Consider the following 14,858-nt stretch of genomic DNA (forward strand, 5'->3'; position numbering starts at 1 on the left):
CTGCAAATAAGTGTAGCATAGAAGAATGTAAATGACAGTCGCACTGTTAATCAGTCTGGCTTTTAAAACAGAATGCCAACAGAAATGATTTTCAGTAAACACATGTATTAAGCGATGGTATGCTTTGTGCTATAAATCTTTATAACTCTGTGAGTAAAAATAACATCAGAAATATAGATTTATTTTAAAATGGCAGGGGCAAATATCAGAAAATTGTATTTTTTTTTAAGCAGCAGGGACAGGACTAGCCCTTGACATCTCTGCACCTGAAAACAAAAAGTCAAAATGAAACCTATTGCCAGCTATTTTTTTAAAAAAATATGGATGTATACAATCATGGATGTGCTTTAGTTTATTAGAACTAAATGTTTATCAAAACCGTGACAGCAACTGTAACAAACTTATGGAGGTTGAAGATTGTCTGTGACACAGATATTCAACAAATGTCTTAGGTGTACCTTCTTCTTCTTTTTAATTTACAATTTTTGACATTATGTAGTTTACAAATCTTTCCCAGTTTTTTCTACTCCCCACCCCCAGCCCAACCTTTCCCAAGCCAGCCTTTGCATGCTGTGCTGGTGAGAAAAGAAAGGAGAGACAGAGGGAAAGAGAAAGAGGAAGAAGGAGAGCAGAAGGGGAGGAAGGAGAGAAGAGAAGGAACACACACCTTTGTACCATGGGTATATTTAGATTTGATATGAATGTTTTCTCTCTTCTCTGTGTAACATTGTGTTTAAGTATGTTATTAAATGTACTACAAATATTATTGTATTTAATATATATGATGTGTGTGTGTGTGTGTGCCGTCGAGTCAGTAACGACTCCTGGCAACCACAGAGCCACGAGCCCTGTGGTTTTCTTTGGCAGAATATAGGAGGAGTTTATCATTGCCATCTCCCGTGCGATGAAATGTATGAGATGATGCCTTTCAGCATCTTTCTATATCGCTGCTGCCTGATGTAGGTGTTTCCCATAGTCTGGGAAACATACCAGTGGGAAGTCGAACCAGCAATCTCTTGCTCCCTAGGCAAGTTACTTCCCCCCTGCACCATTAGGTGGCTACATATATTATTATGTATATGTATATTAAATATATATACATTTAAATATACAATTTTTAAAAGATCTAATATGGCCTAAAGTATGCTTTTTCAGGGGCGGAACAGCAATTGTGGCCATGCATTCCAAGAACATGGGCTGTGGGAACAGGGGGGGCATGTGGGCTCCTGCCTGGGCACACCTCCAGCCTGCCTGGGCATCACTGCTGCAGCCATCCCCTTCAATTCTGTGCATGCTAGCCCAGCAGGCAAATCACATGCTTATCAGCTGCATGGCACTCTCAGATCCTGCTCTGTGTGCTGCAGTGGTGGCAGTGAGGCCAGGCCAAGCCAGGTGAGTTGTACTGGCTGGCGGTAAAGCCAGGCCGGGTCAGGCAAGCCTCAGCAGCAGTGAGGTGATGCATGAAGGGACTTGGTACTGGGGCATGACTGGGTTCATTAAGTGCTCCATCAGCACAAAGGACCGATGGTCCAAAGCTGGCATCTCTCCAATCCTCTGTGTGATCTCCTTGATTCTCTTTTGACCCAGTGTTGCCTGCTTTTTTTCTTGCTGCTGCTTCACACAGAGCAGGAACTTTGGAAGACTTCTGCCCCATAACCCAGCCAGTAGTTTCAAAGGCAAGGCGATGAGGCTTCTGGAGGCAAAACAACATCCACCCCAAAGCATTCAGGTCCCCCTTCGTCTTCCCCCAGCTGACCTTTACTGAGCATGCATTGCAACTAGCAGAGAGGGGATCTTCCACCACCACCTGGAAATGATCCTACACAATGCTAATCGTAGCTTGCTTATATCACACAGGGTATGCCTGCTTCCCCTTGGGATCAGCAGGAGGTCTTGTGGTAAGAAGCATGAATTGTCCCCTTTGCTAAGCAGGGTCTGCCCTGGTTTGCATTTGACTACATGTAAGCACTGTAAGATATTTCCCCCTAGAGGATGGGGCCGCTCTGGGAAGATCATCTGCATGCATGCAGAAGATTTCTTGGCATCTCCTGATAGGGCTGAGAAAAACTCCTATCTGTAACATTGGAGAAGCTGTTGCCAGTCTGTGTAGACAACACTGAGCTAGATGGACCAACAGTCTGACTCAGTATAAGGCAGCTTCCTATATGACAGGTGCCACTTCCACCTCCTCCTTGTCCTTTGGGGATATTGGTATGGTGGGATTGCCCCAAAGCAAATGGTTTTAGTCTTGGTACAGGATTGATGAATCATTACAGGATATCTAATATACATAAAGCCACAGACCTTGCTTCTCTTAGTGGCCTGAGAGGTTCTATATGGAAAGTGACTGACTAGCAGGAGGTGGGATGTTACTAGCCAAATACTCAAAATCTAACATAATATGCCCACTTTAGTTTATACGTGCAATATAATTAAATGTAGGGATTGAACACTCTTTTTGGATGACTTTTAATCTACCCGTGGCATTCGTGGCTAATGTACTTCATATGATATGTAATGTTGATGGAAATGGTGCACACCTTGTCTAGCTCTCTTCTCTGCTTTTTTGTTGTTGCACTGCCTCTGCTGATGTTTTCAATATATTCACGCTATTTGTTTTCATATTAAAATTGAATAAATAAAAAGCAGTAGAGGAAGAACAATAAATTCTACTCCAGGACCCTTGGTGAGTTGTTAAACCAACCTCTTTGATGAACTGGTTTTTGTAACCCCCAACCCCAAAAGTAAAACAAGCCCAGAATCAGACCCCCAAGCTGCATTGAGTGGCAAGCCCTTTCTTGGAGCAGCAAGCCACAACAATTAGAGGGTTGCAGACCACAACACCCTGGTTTGTTCTCTTAGATGGACTGTTTGTTTAGCCAATTAAAAGGGGTGGGGAGGAGGCCCCAGAATCACAGACCGCCACTTGTTCCTTTTGAACTGCTTTTGTCTTTCCCCAAAAAGCAAATACCCACATATATTGAAGCTATTCTCAGGACCAGCAAAAACAAGGCTTGCGGACTGAATGCAGGGTTAGCACTCCCGGGCTCTGTCAAAACAGGGTCATCCAGTTCCCAGCCCCACCTCTAATACCAGGTTTAGCAAACAGAGGAGGTTGCCTACCCTCTCCCAGTGCTCGTGTGGAGCCATGGAACACTGCTTGAGCTCCATAGGGCGCTCTCCCTCCTCTTTATAGAGCTACCACAGAGCCTGGATACCAGAGTGCCCTGCAAAGCAAGCAGGATGCTTGGAGAAAGCCTGGCCAGCAATAGATAACATCACCAGCACTGAGCACTGGCTCAAGCTTCCTTAAAGTGGCAGGTGTAGCAGATGCACCGGGCAGGGCTCGTCGAGGGGCAGGGTTGGTTGCTGCTACACAGGCACCTTGCAAATCAGCTCAAGTGAAAATAGAAACATAGGAAGCTGTCTCCTACTGAGTCATATCAGTAGTCCATCCAGCTCAGTATTATCTAGACAGGCTGGCAGTGGCTTCCCAAGGTTTGCAGGCAGGATTTCTGCTCAGTCCAACCAGGAGATGCCATGCAGGAAGCTCAGACCCTTCTGCATGCAAGCATGCAGGTGCTCCTTTTTAGAGCAACCCCATCCTCTAAAGCAGGGATCCTCAACGTTGGGCCATCAGACGTTCTTGGACTTCAACTCCCATAATCCCCAGCCAAAGGCCACTGGGCCTGGGGATTATGGGAGTTGAAGTCCAAGAACATCTGGGGGCCCAACATTGAGGATCCCTGCTCTAAAGGGAATATTTGCACAGACACATATGTATTCACCCATTCAAATGCAAACCAGGATGGACCCTGCTTAGCAAAGGGGACAATCCATACTTGCCACCATGCTGCTATGGTGCCAATGTGACATGCACATGTTCCCTACTGTCCGAAGCACATATCTCTGAGTGGTTCACATCAACCTATTTAATAATCTATTTATTCATTCAAACCTTCATTTAGTTCTTCAGTCATCGAACACAGGTTTTACATCACCCCATATGCAAGTCCCTGGGCAGTGCACAATCTATAAACAGCTAGTTTGTTTCTGGGTCCAATTCAAGGTGCTGTTTTTGACCTTTAAAGCCCTTAACGGTTTGGGCCCTGGATACCCGAGGGACCGCCTGCTCCCAAGGGTTACTGCCTACTTGATGAGGTCATCTGAGGGGCCTCTGCTCTGGGTGCTGACAATGAGGGAGGCTTGGTTGTCGTGCATGCGGGACAGGGCCTTCTCTGTTGCTGCCCCAGACTCTGGAATGTTCTCCTGGTGGCTATTCGCTGCTCGGTCTCCATCACAGCTTTTAGAAAGAGTGTAAAATCTTGGCTTTTTGCCCAGGCATTTATTTGATTCTCTGCTGCTGCTCTTTGTACTCTGTATTGCTTTTATGCTTTTGTTTTAATTTTTTAATCAGATTTGTTTAATATTTTCCACTTGATATTTTGTGTCTTTTTTACCAACTTGTTTTTAAATTTTGCTGTAAACCGCCTTGGGATTGTTTTAATGAAAGGCAGTATATAAATTTAACAATAAATAAAATAAAATAAAGGCTGGCACAGGGAGTGGGCTGTCCTGTGTCTAGGGTGAGTGGGGAAACAGACCCCTGCCCTCCTTCCCATTCCCTACAAGTCACTGCAACTAGCCCCCAGCATGTGGGCACCATCCCCTGTGCTGGACTGTGTGCACTGCATGCCAAGGGGCAAGAGCAGGAGCACTGGCCAGGGATGGGCCAGCATGAACCCCTTAATCTGCCATTAGCTGAGCACCCCCTTCCAATGCCATGGTGGGCATGTCCCTCCTCTTGCCTGCAGCTACTGTTGTGAACTTCACTTGGGTTTGCACTCTGTATATGCTCAGAGGGAAAGAGGCAAAGTCACATCATACACAAACTGAATTGGTTCTTGGAGATGGTGACCATGTAGGATCTGGGTATGCAAACAGAGATAGAGGGAGACACACTCAGAAAGTTCAATGGGCTTTATTATAGAAAGTTGCTCATCAGGATAAAATTCAAACAGATCATCCAAATTAAAAACATGTTTCCGATTCAAGGTGTACTGCAATGTGCCTAGCTAACGTGTGTGTGCAGTCAGTAATTACAGCTATCTAACAAATCCTAATAAAACATTTAGAGAGAAGCAGAGAAAGAAGAAGGGAGGGCTTAGGAGAGGGATGGCAGTCATTAGTAGGGAGGAGGGAAGGGGTGGGGAGCAGACTGCGCTGTGCGTTGAACAGGCATCTCACCAGGTTCACAAAGAAGGCTTCAAAGGACTTGTTTGTTGCTGGAGCTTGGAAAAGATGCAGGCTTGAAGCAGTCAGGCAGGCTGGTGGTAAAATTATCAGAGCCAAGCAGAGAGAGAGAGCACCATGGCAGGGTAGTCTTGACTTCTCACTCGCAGCGGAGGTCACCAACGGTTCCTGTCCATTGAAAGAGTTCCTGCTCTAGCCCTGCAGCTTGAACAGCAAACTCTGGGATCGCTCTTGAGCAAAAATCTGCTGGTGGGCAAAGCTTGATAGCTCTCTGTTCAGTACGCTCCCTCCTTATAGTTGTTTCCACCGCTGATCTCATAGTCTATTCAAAATATCACCATCCTTGCACATAGAATGCAGAATGAGCTGGGCAGCATGTGTGTGTGTGTGTGTGTGTGTGTGTGTGTGTGTGTGTGTGTGCATGCCTTTTCCCCTCTGTGCAGCTGTTCCAGCAGCTGCAGGGGGGAGGGGGGCTTGCACCATTGTGGCCATGGTTGCAGGGCTATCTCCTGTGTAGGCAGGGCTAGGTCTTGCATAACTGGCTCCCTGCCAATGGGAGGTGTGGGCTGTTCGGGAGCAGTTGTGGTGGTGAGAGACCCTTTGGCACTCATTCGCCCACCCGCCCGCCCCACTGGCAAGAGCGGAAAGTGGCAGGATCAGGGCAGGTGGGTGAAGGGGGACACCCTCCCCCACATGCCCACCTTCCTACACGCAGTCACCTGGTAACATGAATGACCTCTGTGCAAGCGCACAGGGCCCCAAAAGGGTTGCAGAATGACTGGCCTGTTATTTGGGATGGGTGGCAGTGGCATATTAATGGGGAGGCAGAGTTGCCACTTTCCTATGGCAGCAGCAAGGAGTTCCCCCTTTTACCTTCTACACAACACAGCTGCATGGTGAGATGTTGCGGGGTGGCGGAGGCCACAGCTAAAGCTTCAGGGAGGGTGCGGGGAAGGTTCCCCCTTCCCAAACCACGCTGCTGTATGGTGGGATGGGGGCAACCGTGGCAAAAGCAAGCTCCTTCCAGCTTCCCATCCCACCACACAACAGCGTGGTTTGAGGAGGTAGAAGGGGGAACCTTCCCCTTGTTGTGGTGGCTGCCTGTCCCGAGGGAAACCCCTGTAACGGTGACCCTCAGCCTTTCAAGTTCCCTGCCGATGCTTCACCTTGTGCTCCTGTGTTTGCTGTGAGGTTAGCAACAGGGTTACAGCTGGGCTCAGGGAGTCACCCTCTTTCCGGCTTGTGTGGAAAGCCTCATTCTCGCTCTCTCTTCCTCCGGGATCACAGACCCTAGCTTGTTGCTTTGAATGAACTGCTTCTCGTAGTCAAATACATGTACTCCAGCGAACACTTTTTGAAGCCAATTTAAAAAAAAAAAAAAATGCGAAGAGATCTTAGACTCACAGATCCCAGCGTACTGTTCGGTTGGATGAACTGCTTCTTGCAGGCAAAAGCCGCTCGACTCCCGTTCCGTGCTCATGACTTACGCTTTGGAACCACATTGCAAACGACACAGCCCCCGTTCGCACCTGCAAAGACCTCCCCGCTGCAGCAGCAGCACCACCCAACCCAACTACGAACAGCAGCGCTGAGCACGTGGCTCGTGGAGTCTCGCACTCGCGAGACATCCGGACTCTCTCGGAGTCCCCTCTGCGCTTCCGCGGCTGCCTCCTGGCTCGTTGCGTCAAGGCCGCGCCGGAAGGAGACGCTGAGGCTGTGCTGCCGCCAGGGGGGCAAGAGGGGCAGCGGGAGCCAGCTGTAGTGGCCAGCCGCGAGAAGCCCGGGAGGTGAGTCCCCCTTAACCCCCCCCCCAAGTCACGTCACGGCAGCGCGGGAACTAGGCAGGGAAGCCGAGCTGCTGCTGCTGCTGGGTGGGAGGAGCAAGCAATAGCCTCCGCCACGGGCTGGTGGTGACCTGGAAGACCAGACGGGTTTGTGAGCGGCGGTGCCCACGTACCCTCCTTCCTCTCTTAGTCTTGATGCTGGCAGCCAGGCGGGTGGTTAAGGGGAAAACACACTCTGTGCCTCACGTATGGGCTCTATATTATTTTAAAAGTACGAAATACTTAAAACGCATCCACACTGCTCTTATTTTGAGGTTGACCGAACCTCAGCTTCACTACGCAAATATTTAGCGCAGTTCTTAAAAGCATTCCTGATACGACAGCATATGCGACTGTGTTTCCGGATGTGTGCTCAGCTGCAGGATACTGGAAGCAAAATTGCATTGTAGTCTCTAGAACAGGGGAGGGTGCTGGGCTCTAATCGCAGTGAGTGCGTGCAAACTGTTTAACGAGTGTTGTATTTGCAGATCGGAACTTCAGACTTAAGAATTGAAGCTACTGCTCTTTGACAGTCTGTTGATTACATATGAAGCTCCCGATTTTAAAGCCGCACAACTGCAATGAAGAAAAGGAGAAAGCTCACTGCAAATCTAGATGACAGGATACGTCTTGATCACCAGAAGGACTCTTCCAGTAAGAATCTTGTAGCAGACTCTGTGCAGGAAGCTAGTGTCGATTTTGCAGGAGCAGCTGCTAGAATCCAGTGTTCCAAACCATCTCCTCCTTCGCCAGATCAAAGAAAACTTTTAAGTTCCCTGGAATACAACAAAAATCTCCTCAGATACCTAAATGATGATCGACAGAAGCAGCCCTCTTTTTGTGATCTGCTCATAATTGTTGATGGTGAAAAATTCAGTGCCCACAAAGTAGTAGTGGCTGTTGGGAGCAGTTACTTTCATGCTTATTTGAGCAAAAACCCAAGCACGGATGTTGTTATCTTAGATCATGTGACTCATTCAGTTTTCCGTCATCTTCTTGAGTTTCTCTACACGTCGGAGCTTTTTGTATATACTTCTGAAATCCCTTTAGTTTTAGAGGCAGCCAAGTTTTTGGATATTATTGATGCAGTTAAACTGTTAAATGGTGAAAATGTTTCTGGTTCACAATCTGAGGAGAGAACTGAAAATCTATCCCCAGTAGAGGCGATCAATGAAGTGACTCCTAAAGTAGCAAGCAATCACCAATGCACATTGTGTAATCGCAACTTTTGTTACAAAAAATCCTTAGAAAATCACTTGTCCAGAGCACACAAATCACTTGCATGGGGAAAAGAACATGGGCTAAAAATGGTTGAGAAGCCAGATATTTCTACCAGACGATCAACACGCAATCGCAAGTGTCCAACTAAGTTTGTTCCGAGTGATAATGAAAGTGGCGATGTATCTGATAGCATTTTAGATAAAGTCACACCTGACAAGGAAAACAATGAGTCTGAAGAGAGTAGAAGTGAATATAATACTGATGAAGACAGGCAGGATGAGGATACGTCAGGTGATGATACAGAGTCTGAAGAGGAAAGTGAAAAAGAGGATGATAAAGATAGTCCTGAGCCAGATGGTCTGGCAGGAAATATTCCAGAAGGCAATCTTTCTACATATATTCCAGTCATTATTCAAAACAGTAACAAAAAATGTTTGCAGTGTCCTAAGTGTGATAAAACATTTGATCGAGCAGGTAAGAGGGTGTGTGATACTTTCCTTCTTTCTTTACAATTTAAACGTAAAGTGTGCCATTGAGTCAATGTCGACTCTTCGTGACTACAGAGCCCCGTGGTTGTCTTTGGTAGAATACAGGAGGGGTTTACCATTGCCATCTCCTGAGATGATGTCTTTCAGCATCTTCCTCTATTGCTGCTGCCTGATATAGGTGCTTCCCATAGTCTGGGAAACATACCAGTGGGGATTCTACAGTTTACCCAGATGTATAAATCATTTTTTTTTAAAAAAGGGGATATTCCCTGTCCCAAAAGGGGCCTACAGTCTAAAAATAAACATAAGTTAGACACCAGCAACAAACTGGAGGGATGCTGAATGGGATTGGATAAGGACAGTTGTTCTCCCCTGCTATAGATAAGAGAATCACCACTTTGAAAAGTGCCTCTTTGCTCAATAAATTAAAATATGTGTATTGTATCCTGGCTGTTTCTTTTGGTGCAAGGAAATGTTTATGCCCACCCTGATAATGATTCACATCTCTAAAGGGAGGCTTACTTTGCAATGAAAGTGCTATCTGAGATTATTACCATATCTGTGAATGTTAGCAGTACTGAGTGAACTGTGTAACATAACATTTTTAGAATAGTGATATAAAAGCAGAATCTCATAGGGTTATGTTTTATTGCAAGGTCCTTTGTACAGAAGTTCTGATATATCAATTTTTAGAGTTAACAATGGTACACTATAACCCGGAGCTATGTCATACTACTTTTTGCTACATCGTATTACTTTTTCATATATTTTAAAATTTAAAATATGTGAAGATAACATAGAAAGGGGAATGTGTACACAGAGAAGAAAACTAGTTCCTTGACTAGCTTTCATTTTTGTTCAGCACCCCTTATCTATGAAAACAAACATGGGTGTTAGGCATGTTGTTTTGGGTCTTCTCTAAATCATTAGTCTTCAAATAGTGAGTCATGACTCTCTCAATGGCATCAACTATCTTTTGGAGAGAAATCATGAGAAAAGGGTAAAAGAAGGGAGAATGAGTAATAGATTTTTGGCCTGGCTCAAATACTTGTTGGCCCCAGTGCAGTTACAGTACCTCTGAGAGCTTTTTTTTTAACCCTGCTGGAATCACATGAAGGTGCCTCTTTCATGTGATGGGAGGAGTCTTTTATCACTTGACTGCTGAAATTACATGATTGCAGCAGGTGTATCCCTTTTACAGTTGCTAACTATCATGTAAATTGTGAGGCCCATATGTCCCCTTCGCACATGAAGAGGCTAGTTTATACCATGAGCCCACAGCAACCCTGCATGCTTTCAAGCATGATCAACCATCTGAACCAGACCATAGACATCTTTTTTTAAGGTAAAAACAATATATAAGATCAAATATTAAATTGCAGGATCAAGTTAAGGATGAGTCCTGGCTCAAAAAAGGGAGACAAGAGTTGTGTGGAAAGCTCAAAGGATGCTACCTTCTGTTGCTGCGGCAGAGATAGATTTGGTTTTGATGGTTGGGTGCTGTGTGCTTCAGAGGAAGAGAGTGATGATGAGTAGCCTGTTGAGAGCAACCTAGCAAAGTTGCTGAAACTCAGTAGTCTGAGTATAAACTCTGGAGCAGTCGAAGTTGGTGAGCCCCTTCTCATGATCATTGAGAAGGGCCACCAGGTGGGTGGTGGGGAAGGCTGCTGAAACTTACCTTCCCCACAGACAACCTCTCCTCCTTTGCTGGGTGTACGCATTGCACATTCAGATGATCCTCCACTGCCCCAGGCAGCGTGGAGGGTCAGAGACCTGGATGTATCGTCCCGGCCCCCAGAAATCCCGTAATGCACCATGCAAGTGTATGGCGCATTTTGGGGGTCCCTCAGCAGTGCCGGCTAAAAGCAGCCAGCACTGCACACAATTAAAAATATGGGGCTGAGGGAGCACTCACTCGCTTAACCTCATTTAAGAGGCTGGCTCTTCAGGCAGGTTTGCAGCAAAGTGCATCTGGGATCAGGTGCAATCCTGGTGGTTCTTATGAGCACCCAAGACCGAGCTTGGCTGCCTTAGCCCAGTCTTAACTGCATGTGGAGTTAACTGCATGTGGAGAGCGTGGTGTAGTGGTTAGAGTGCTGGACTAGGATTGGGGAGACCTGAGTTCAAATCCCCATTCAGCCATGATACTTGCTGGGTGACTCTGGGCCAGTCACTTCTCTCTCAGCCTAACCTACTTCACAAGGTTGTTGTGAGGAGAAACTTAAGTATGTAGTACACCGCTCTGGGCTCCTTGGAGGAAGAGTGGGATATAAAATGTAAATAATAATAATTAATGTGAGAACAGCCTCAGTGTTAATTTCTTATTTCACCTCAGCAGCCATTCCAACTACAGTTTCAGCACAAGAATTGAAGACTGGGTGCTAGAAACTGACATGGTACTTCTCCACATCCTGCATTGAGACTAGTGAATTTTAGTCCTTGTGTGAGTCTCCTCTGTACAGACTGAGTGCTGGTGTGAGGATGACATGGTGGGGACAGTGATGGCAGACAGCTACATTTGACACAGCACTCAACCCTGCTAGCTGGGGAGAGAAGCACAGTTTCCCAGTTGATAGGATTAGATATTCCCAAAGCAGATAAAATTCACTGAATGATTTCTGGATTTTACTTTGCACATTATAAGTTGATTTGGAAAGGTTCTCAGAAATGATGTCAAAATCTATACTTTATGGTAAGACTAGATGCCAGCAAGTGGTTAGCGGGACTGTTTGCCAGCTTGTTATTTAATAATTTAATGCAAGTGGTTTGTGTTACAGGGAAATTTGAGAGCCACACTCGTGTGCACACTGGTGAGAAGCCTTTCGAGTGTGATATTTGTCATCAGCGTTATTCAACCAAATCCAACTTAACTGTTCACAGAAAGAAACATAATAATGAAATCGAATTTCACAAAAAGGAACACAAATGTTCACAGTGTAACAAACTGCATGCCACAAAAAAGACGCTGATAAAGCACGTGAAGAGGCAAGTATGAACAAACTTGGTATACTGTGGATATGTAATGTGACCTCTTTTCAGTTCAAAGTTGTCTTGACACTGAAGAATATTTAAGCAGCAGTCAAAGTAACAGTTTATATTTTTAATGTGTATGATATCTAATATGATCCCTACCAGACATTAAGGTCATTGAGAGAGGTTGGTCTTGGTATGCCGCCAGCCTGTCTGGCAGTGACTTGAGAATGTGTCTTCTCTGTAGTCGCTCCTGGGCTGCAGAATGTGCTGCCTATAGACATTCACAGCTTAACATCTTTACCTGCCTTCAAAAGAGCCGTTAAGACACATTTTTTTTAGCTGGGCTTTTAGTAATCTTTGAATGTTTTAAATTATTTTAACAGCTTGTTCTGTTTTGTGTGTGTTGTGTTTTTCTGAACCACCTAGAACCTTTGGTGTCAGGTGGTATATAATATAATATAATATAATATAATATAATATAATATAATATAATATAATATAATATAATATAATATTAAAGTGACTCATTGTTATATTGGATTGAGTGCTTAAACCTTGATTTGGTTCATACAATCATCTGGTAGTTGACTTTCTTTGTATGGTGAAAGGGTGGCTCGTATATCCACTTCTACCATGCATACAAAATAATATGTGATGTGAGGTATAGATGCATACAGTAGTAGTGGATAAATTAAAATAATGTTTAAGCAAAGAAGTTTAAGGGAAGGAAAGAGCGCACAGGGTATATAATACTTTAGCCCTTGCTGATGCTCTAAAGTTGGAACTTCTGTTGTATGTAATCTTTAAAAGGTGAATGTAAATCAAGAAGCATATTAGATACTCTGCTTTCTTTATACATAACATGGAGAGACTAAGGCTTAGTGTTGTTAGAAAACAAACAACACTGGAGCTAAGCTACATTTCTATGTTTAAACTTGCTTGCTATGCTAAATTTCTCACTGGATTTTTTTGCTAGATTCCATCCTGAAAATGCACAAGAATTTCTCTCTAGCAAGAAAAAGAAAAGTGAGGGCTGGAAATGTGATGTAAGTATGATTTTTCTTTCACAGAGAGCATATGACATGTTGCAGTTATAAATTGATATTGAAAACTTGTCTTTATAACTTCCGGAATACAACACCTGCAGAAGCAAGTTTGTTGAAAATGCGGGACAGGGCCTTCTCAGTTATTGCCCCCAGGCTGTGGAACTCACGGATGAGATCCACATGGCTCCCTCTCTCCCAGCCTTCAGGAGGAGAGTGAAGACTGCCCTTTTTATTCAGGTTTTTGGCCAATGAGCTGGCTCTGTTCTTCTAAATTTTTAATCTACATTTTGTTCTGGTTTTGAGTTTGTTTGTTTAATGTATATACCACCTGACTCCAAAGACTCTAGGCAGTTTACAAAAAGAAACACAATAAAAGCAGAATAAAACCAACTATTAAACAATTAAAATTTAAAACTTCAAAACATTCAGATTATTAAAAGCCTGGCTTAAAAAGTGTGTCTTAAGGGCTCTTTTAAAGGCTGGTAAAGATATTAAGCCACACATGCTTAGGGAGTGCATTCCATAGCCTAGAAGCGACTATAGAGAAGGCCTGCTCCCAAGTCACTGCCAGACGAGTTAGCGGCATACGAAAAAGGAACTCTCTCGATGATCTTAATGTGTGGTGGGGATCATGCAGAAGAAGGCACTCTCCCAGATAACCCGGTCCTAAGCCATTCAGGGCTTTAAAGGTAATTACCAGCACTTTGTATTTTGCCTGGAAACCTATTGGCAGCCAATTTAGTTGCTTTATTGTACTATCTTGTTATATTTTGTTAAATGTTGTTCTTTTCTCTTGTTAACTGCTCTGAGGTCTTAGTACAAAGGGCGGAATATAAATATAAATAAATAAAATCCAGAGAACTTGATGTGGCTGCAGTGGGGCACTCTGGATTCCCCCCCCCCCTTCAACTGTAGTTCTTCATGGTGCATTTGACGTTTCTCCAGAGAGTCCTTTAACTTCTTGGAGTATATCATAGCGGGGCACGGAATTGTGAAGTGAAGCAGCCTCAGAAACACCACTGTATGGCTGAAAGCTTCACCCCGTGCTCTTGGATCATGCTCTTCCACCCTCTTCGGAGCGGTGTGAGCATTCCTTGAAGTTCATTTTGAGCATATATTGGGTTGAAATTTTTTTTTAAAGGTGTGTCTGTGCACATGTGCACAGACAGATACAGGGGGGGCTTCATAAAGACTAAATACAAAGAGGCGGTCCACTTTTATTTCCACTTCTTTAAGCTACAATCTGCTAATACATTTACTGGGACCAATTCAAATGATACAAAGTTGTGAGCAGCAAACATTTGAATTCTCTAGAACTCTTCATCAGGTTGGATGTTGAGGAGAGCAAAATATGGGGACGGGAACCTGGGCATGAAGTTAGAGCCCCAAAGTCTTGAAATGGAATGCAGGTGGAATAACACAGACTAAGTTTGCGTAGCCTCACTAGGTGATAGATGCTAATTTCAGGGTGCACACAGGACTACTGGGAGCTAATGAGGCTATTCCCACAAACAGCTGAAACTGGGCTAAGGGAGACCAGCCTGGTTTGGGCTGGTTGTGTGCTGCAACGGGAGCCACATGGCTCCCAGCAGCAAGCCAGCTTAAGTGCCCTCCCCCACCTAAATGAGGTTAGCGGAGCACGCAGTTCGCTAACCCTGGTTTTTTGGTTGTGTGGCGCAGCTCTGCGCTGCAGTGATGGTGACTCATAAGTAGTCCCCCAGCCAGGAGGCTAGAACAAGCCTCCCGACATCGGGGGGGGAGGGGGCTCCCCAGAATGCCCTGTGCACTCGTGTGGGGCACGCTGGAACCTCCCGGGGCCAGGAGGCCCCCAAACCCTGCCGCCTCAACCAGCTCAGTGACAGAGCCAATAATAGTGTGGGCGGCCAATCTAGCCACCCAGGGCAGGCTGCCTGCTTGTGTGTGGGGAGAGTAGGTCAAGCCCACTCTCACCACAAACCCCCTTAAGGCGCTTCACACTCTTTTATTGAGGCTAATCTAATTAAGTCTGTGTTACGTCTCCTGCATTCTGTCTTAGGACCCGCCCACCACCCCAA

The 14,858-nt window shown here is 45.2% G+C and overlaps 1 protein-coding gene across 3 annotated transcripts in view; it reads left to right on the forward strand.

Moving 5' to 3' along the window:
- Positions 1-6,944: 6,944 nt before the first annotated feature.
- ZBTB41 (zinc finger and BTB domain containing 41) overlaps positions 6,945-14,858 on the forward strand; it is a 28,808-nt gene continuing 20,894 nt past the window's right edge. The window contains exons 1-4 of one of the 3 annotated variants that reach the window (XM_053249574.1): positions 6,945-7,040; positions 7,565-8,771; positions 11,563-11,770; positions 12,735-12,804. In XM_053249574.1, coding sequence (XP_053105549.1) covers positions 7,658-8,771; positions 11,563-11,770; positions 12,735-12,804 — 1,392 coding nt within the window. In that variant the 5' untranslated portion in view covers positions 6,945-7,040; positions 7,565-7,657. Of the gene's footprint in view, positions 7,041-7,094; positions 7,284-7,564; positions 8,772-11,562; positions 11,771-12,734; positions 12,805-14,858 lie in introns of those variants that run through there. The other 2 variants (XM_053249576.1, XM_053249575.1) reach the window with 2 other exon arrangements.

This window comes from Hemicordylus capensis, chromosome 4, assembly GCF_027244095.1.
Source record: "Hemicordylus capensis ecotype Gifberg chromosome 4, rHemCap1.1.pri, whole genome shotgun sequence".
Lineage (NCBI taxonomy): Eukaryota > Metazoa > Chordata > Lepidosauria > Squamata > Cordylidae > Hemicordylus > Hemicordylus capensis.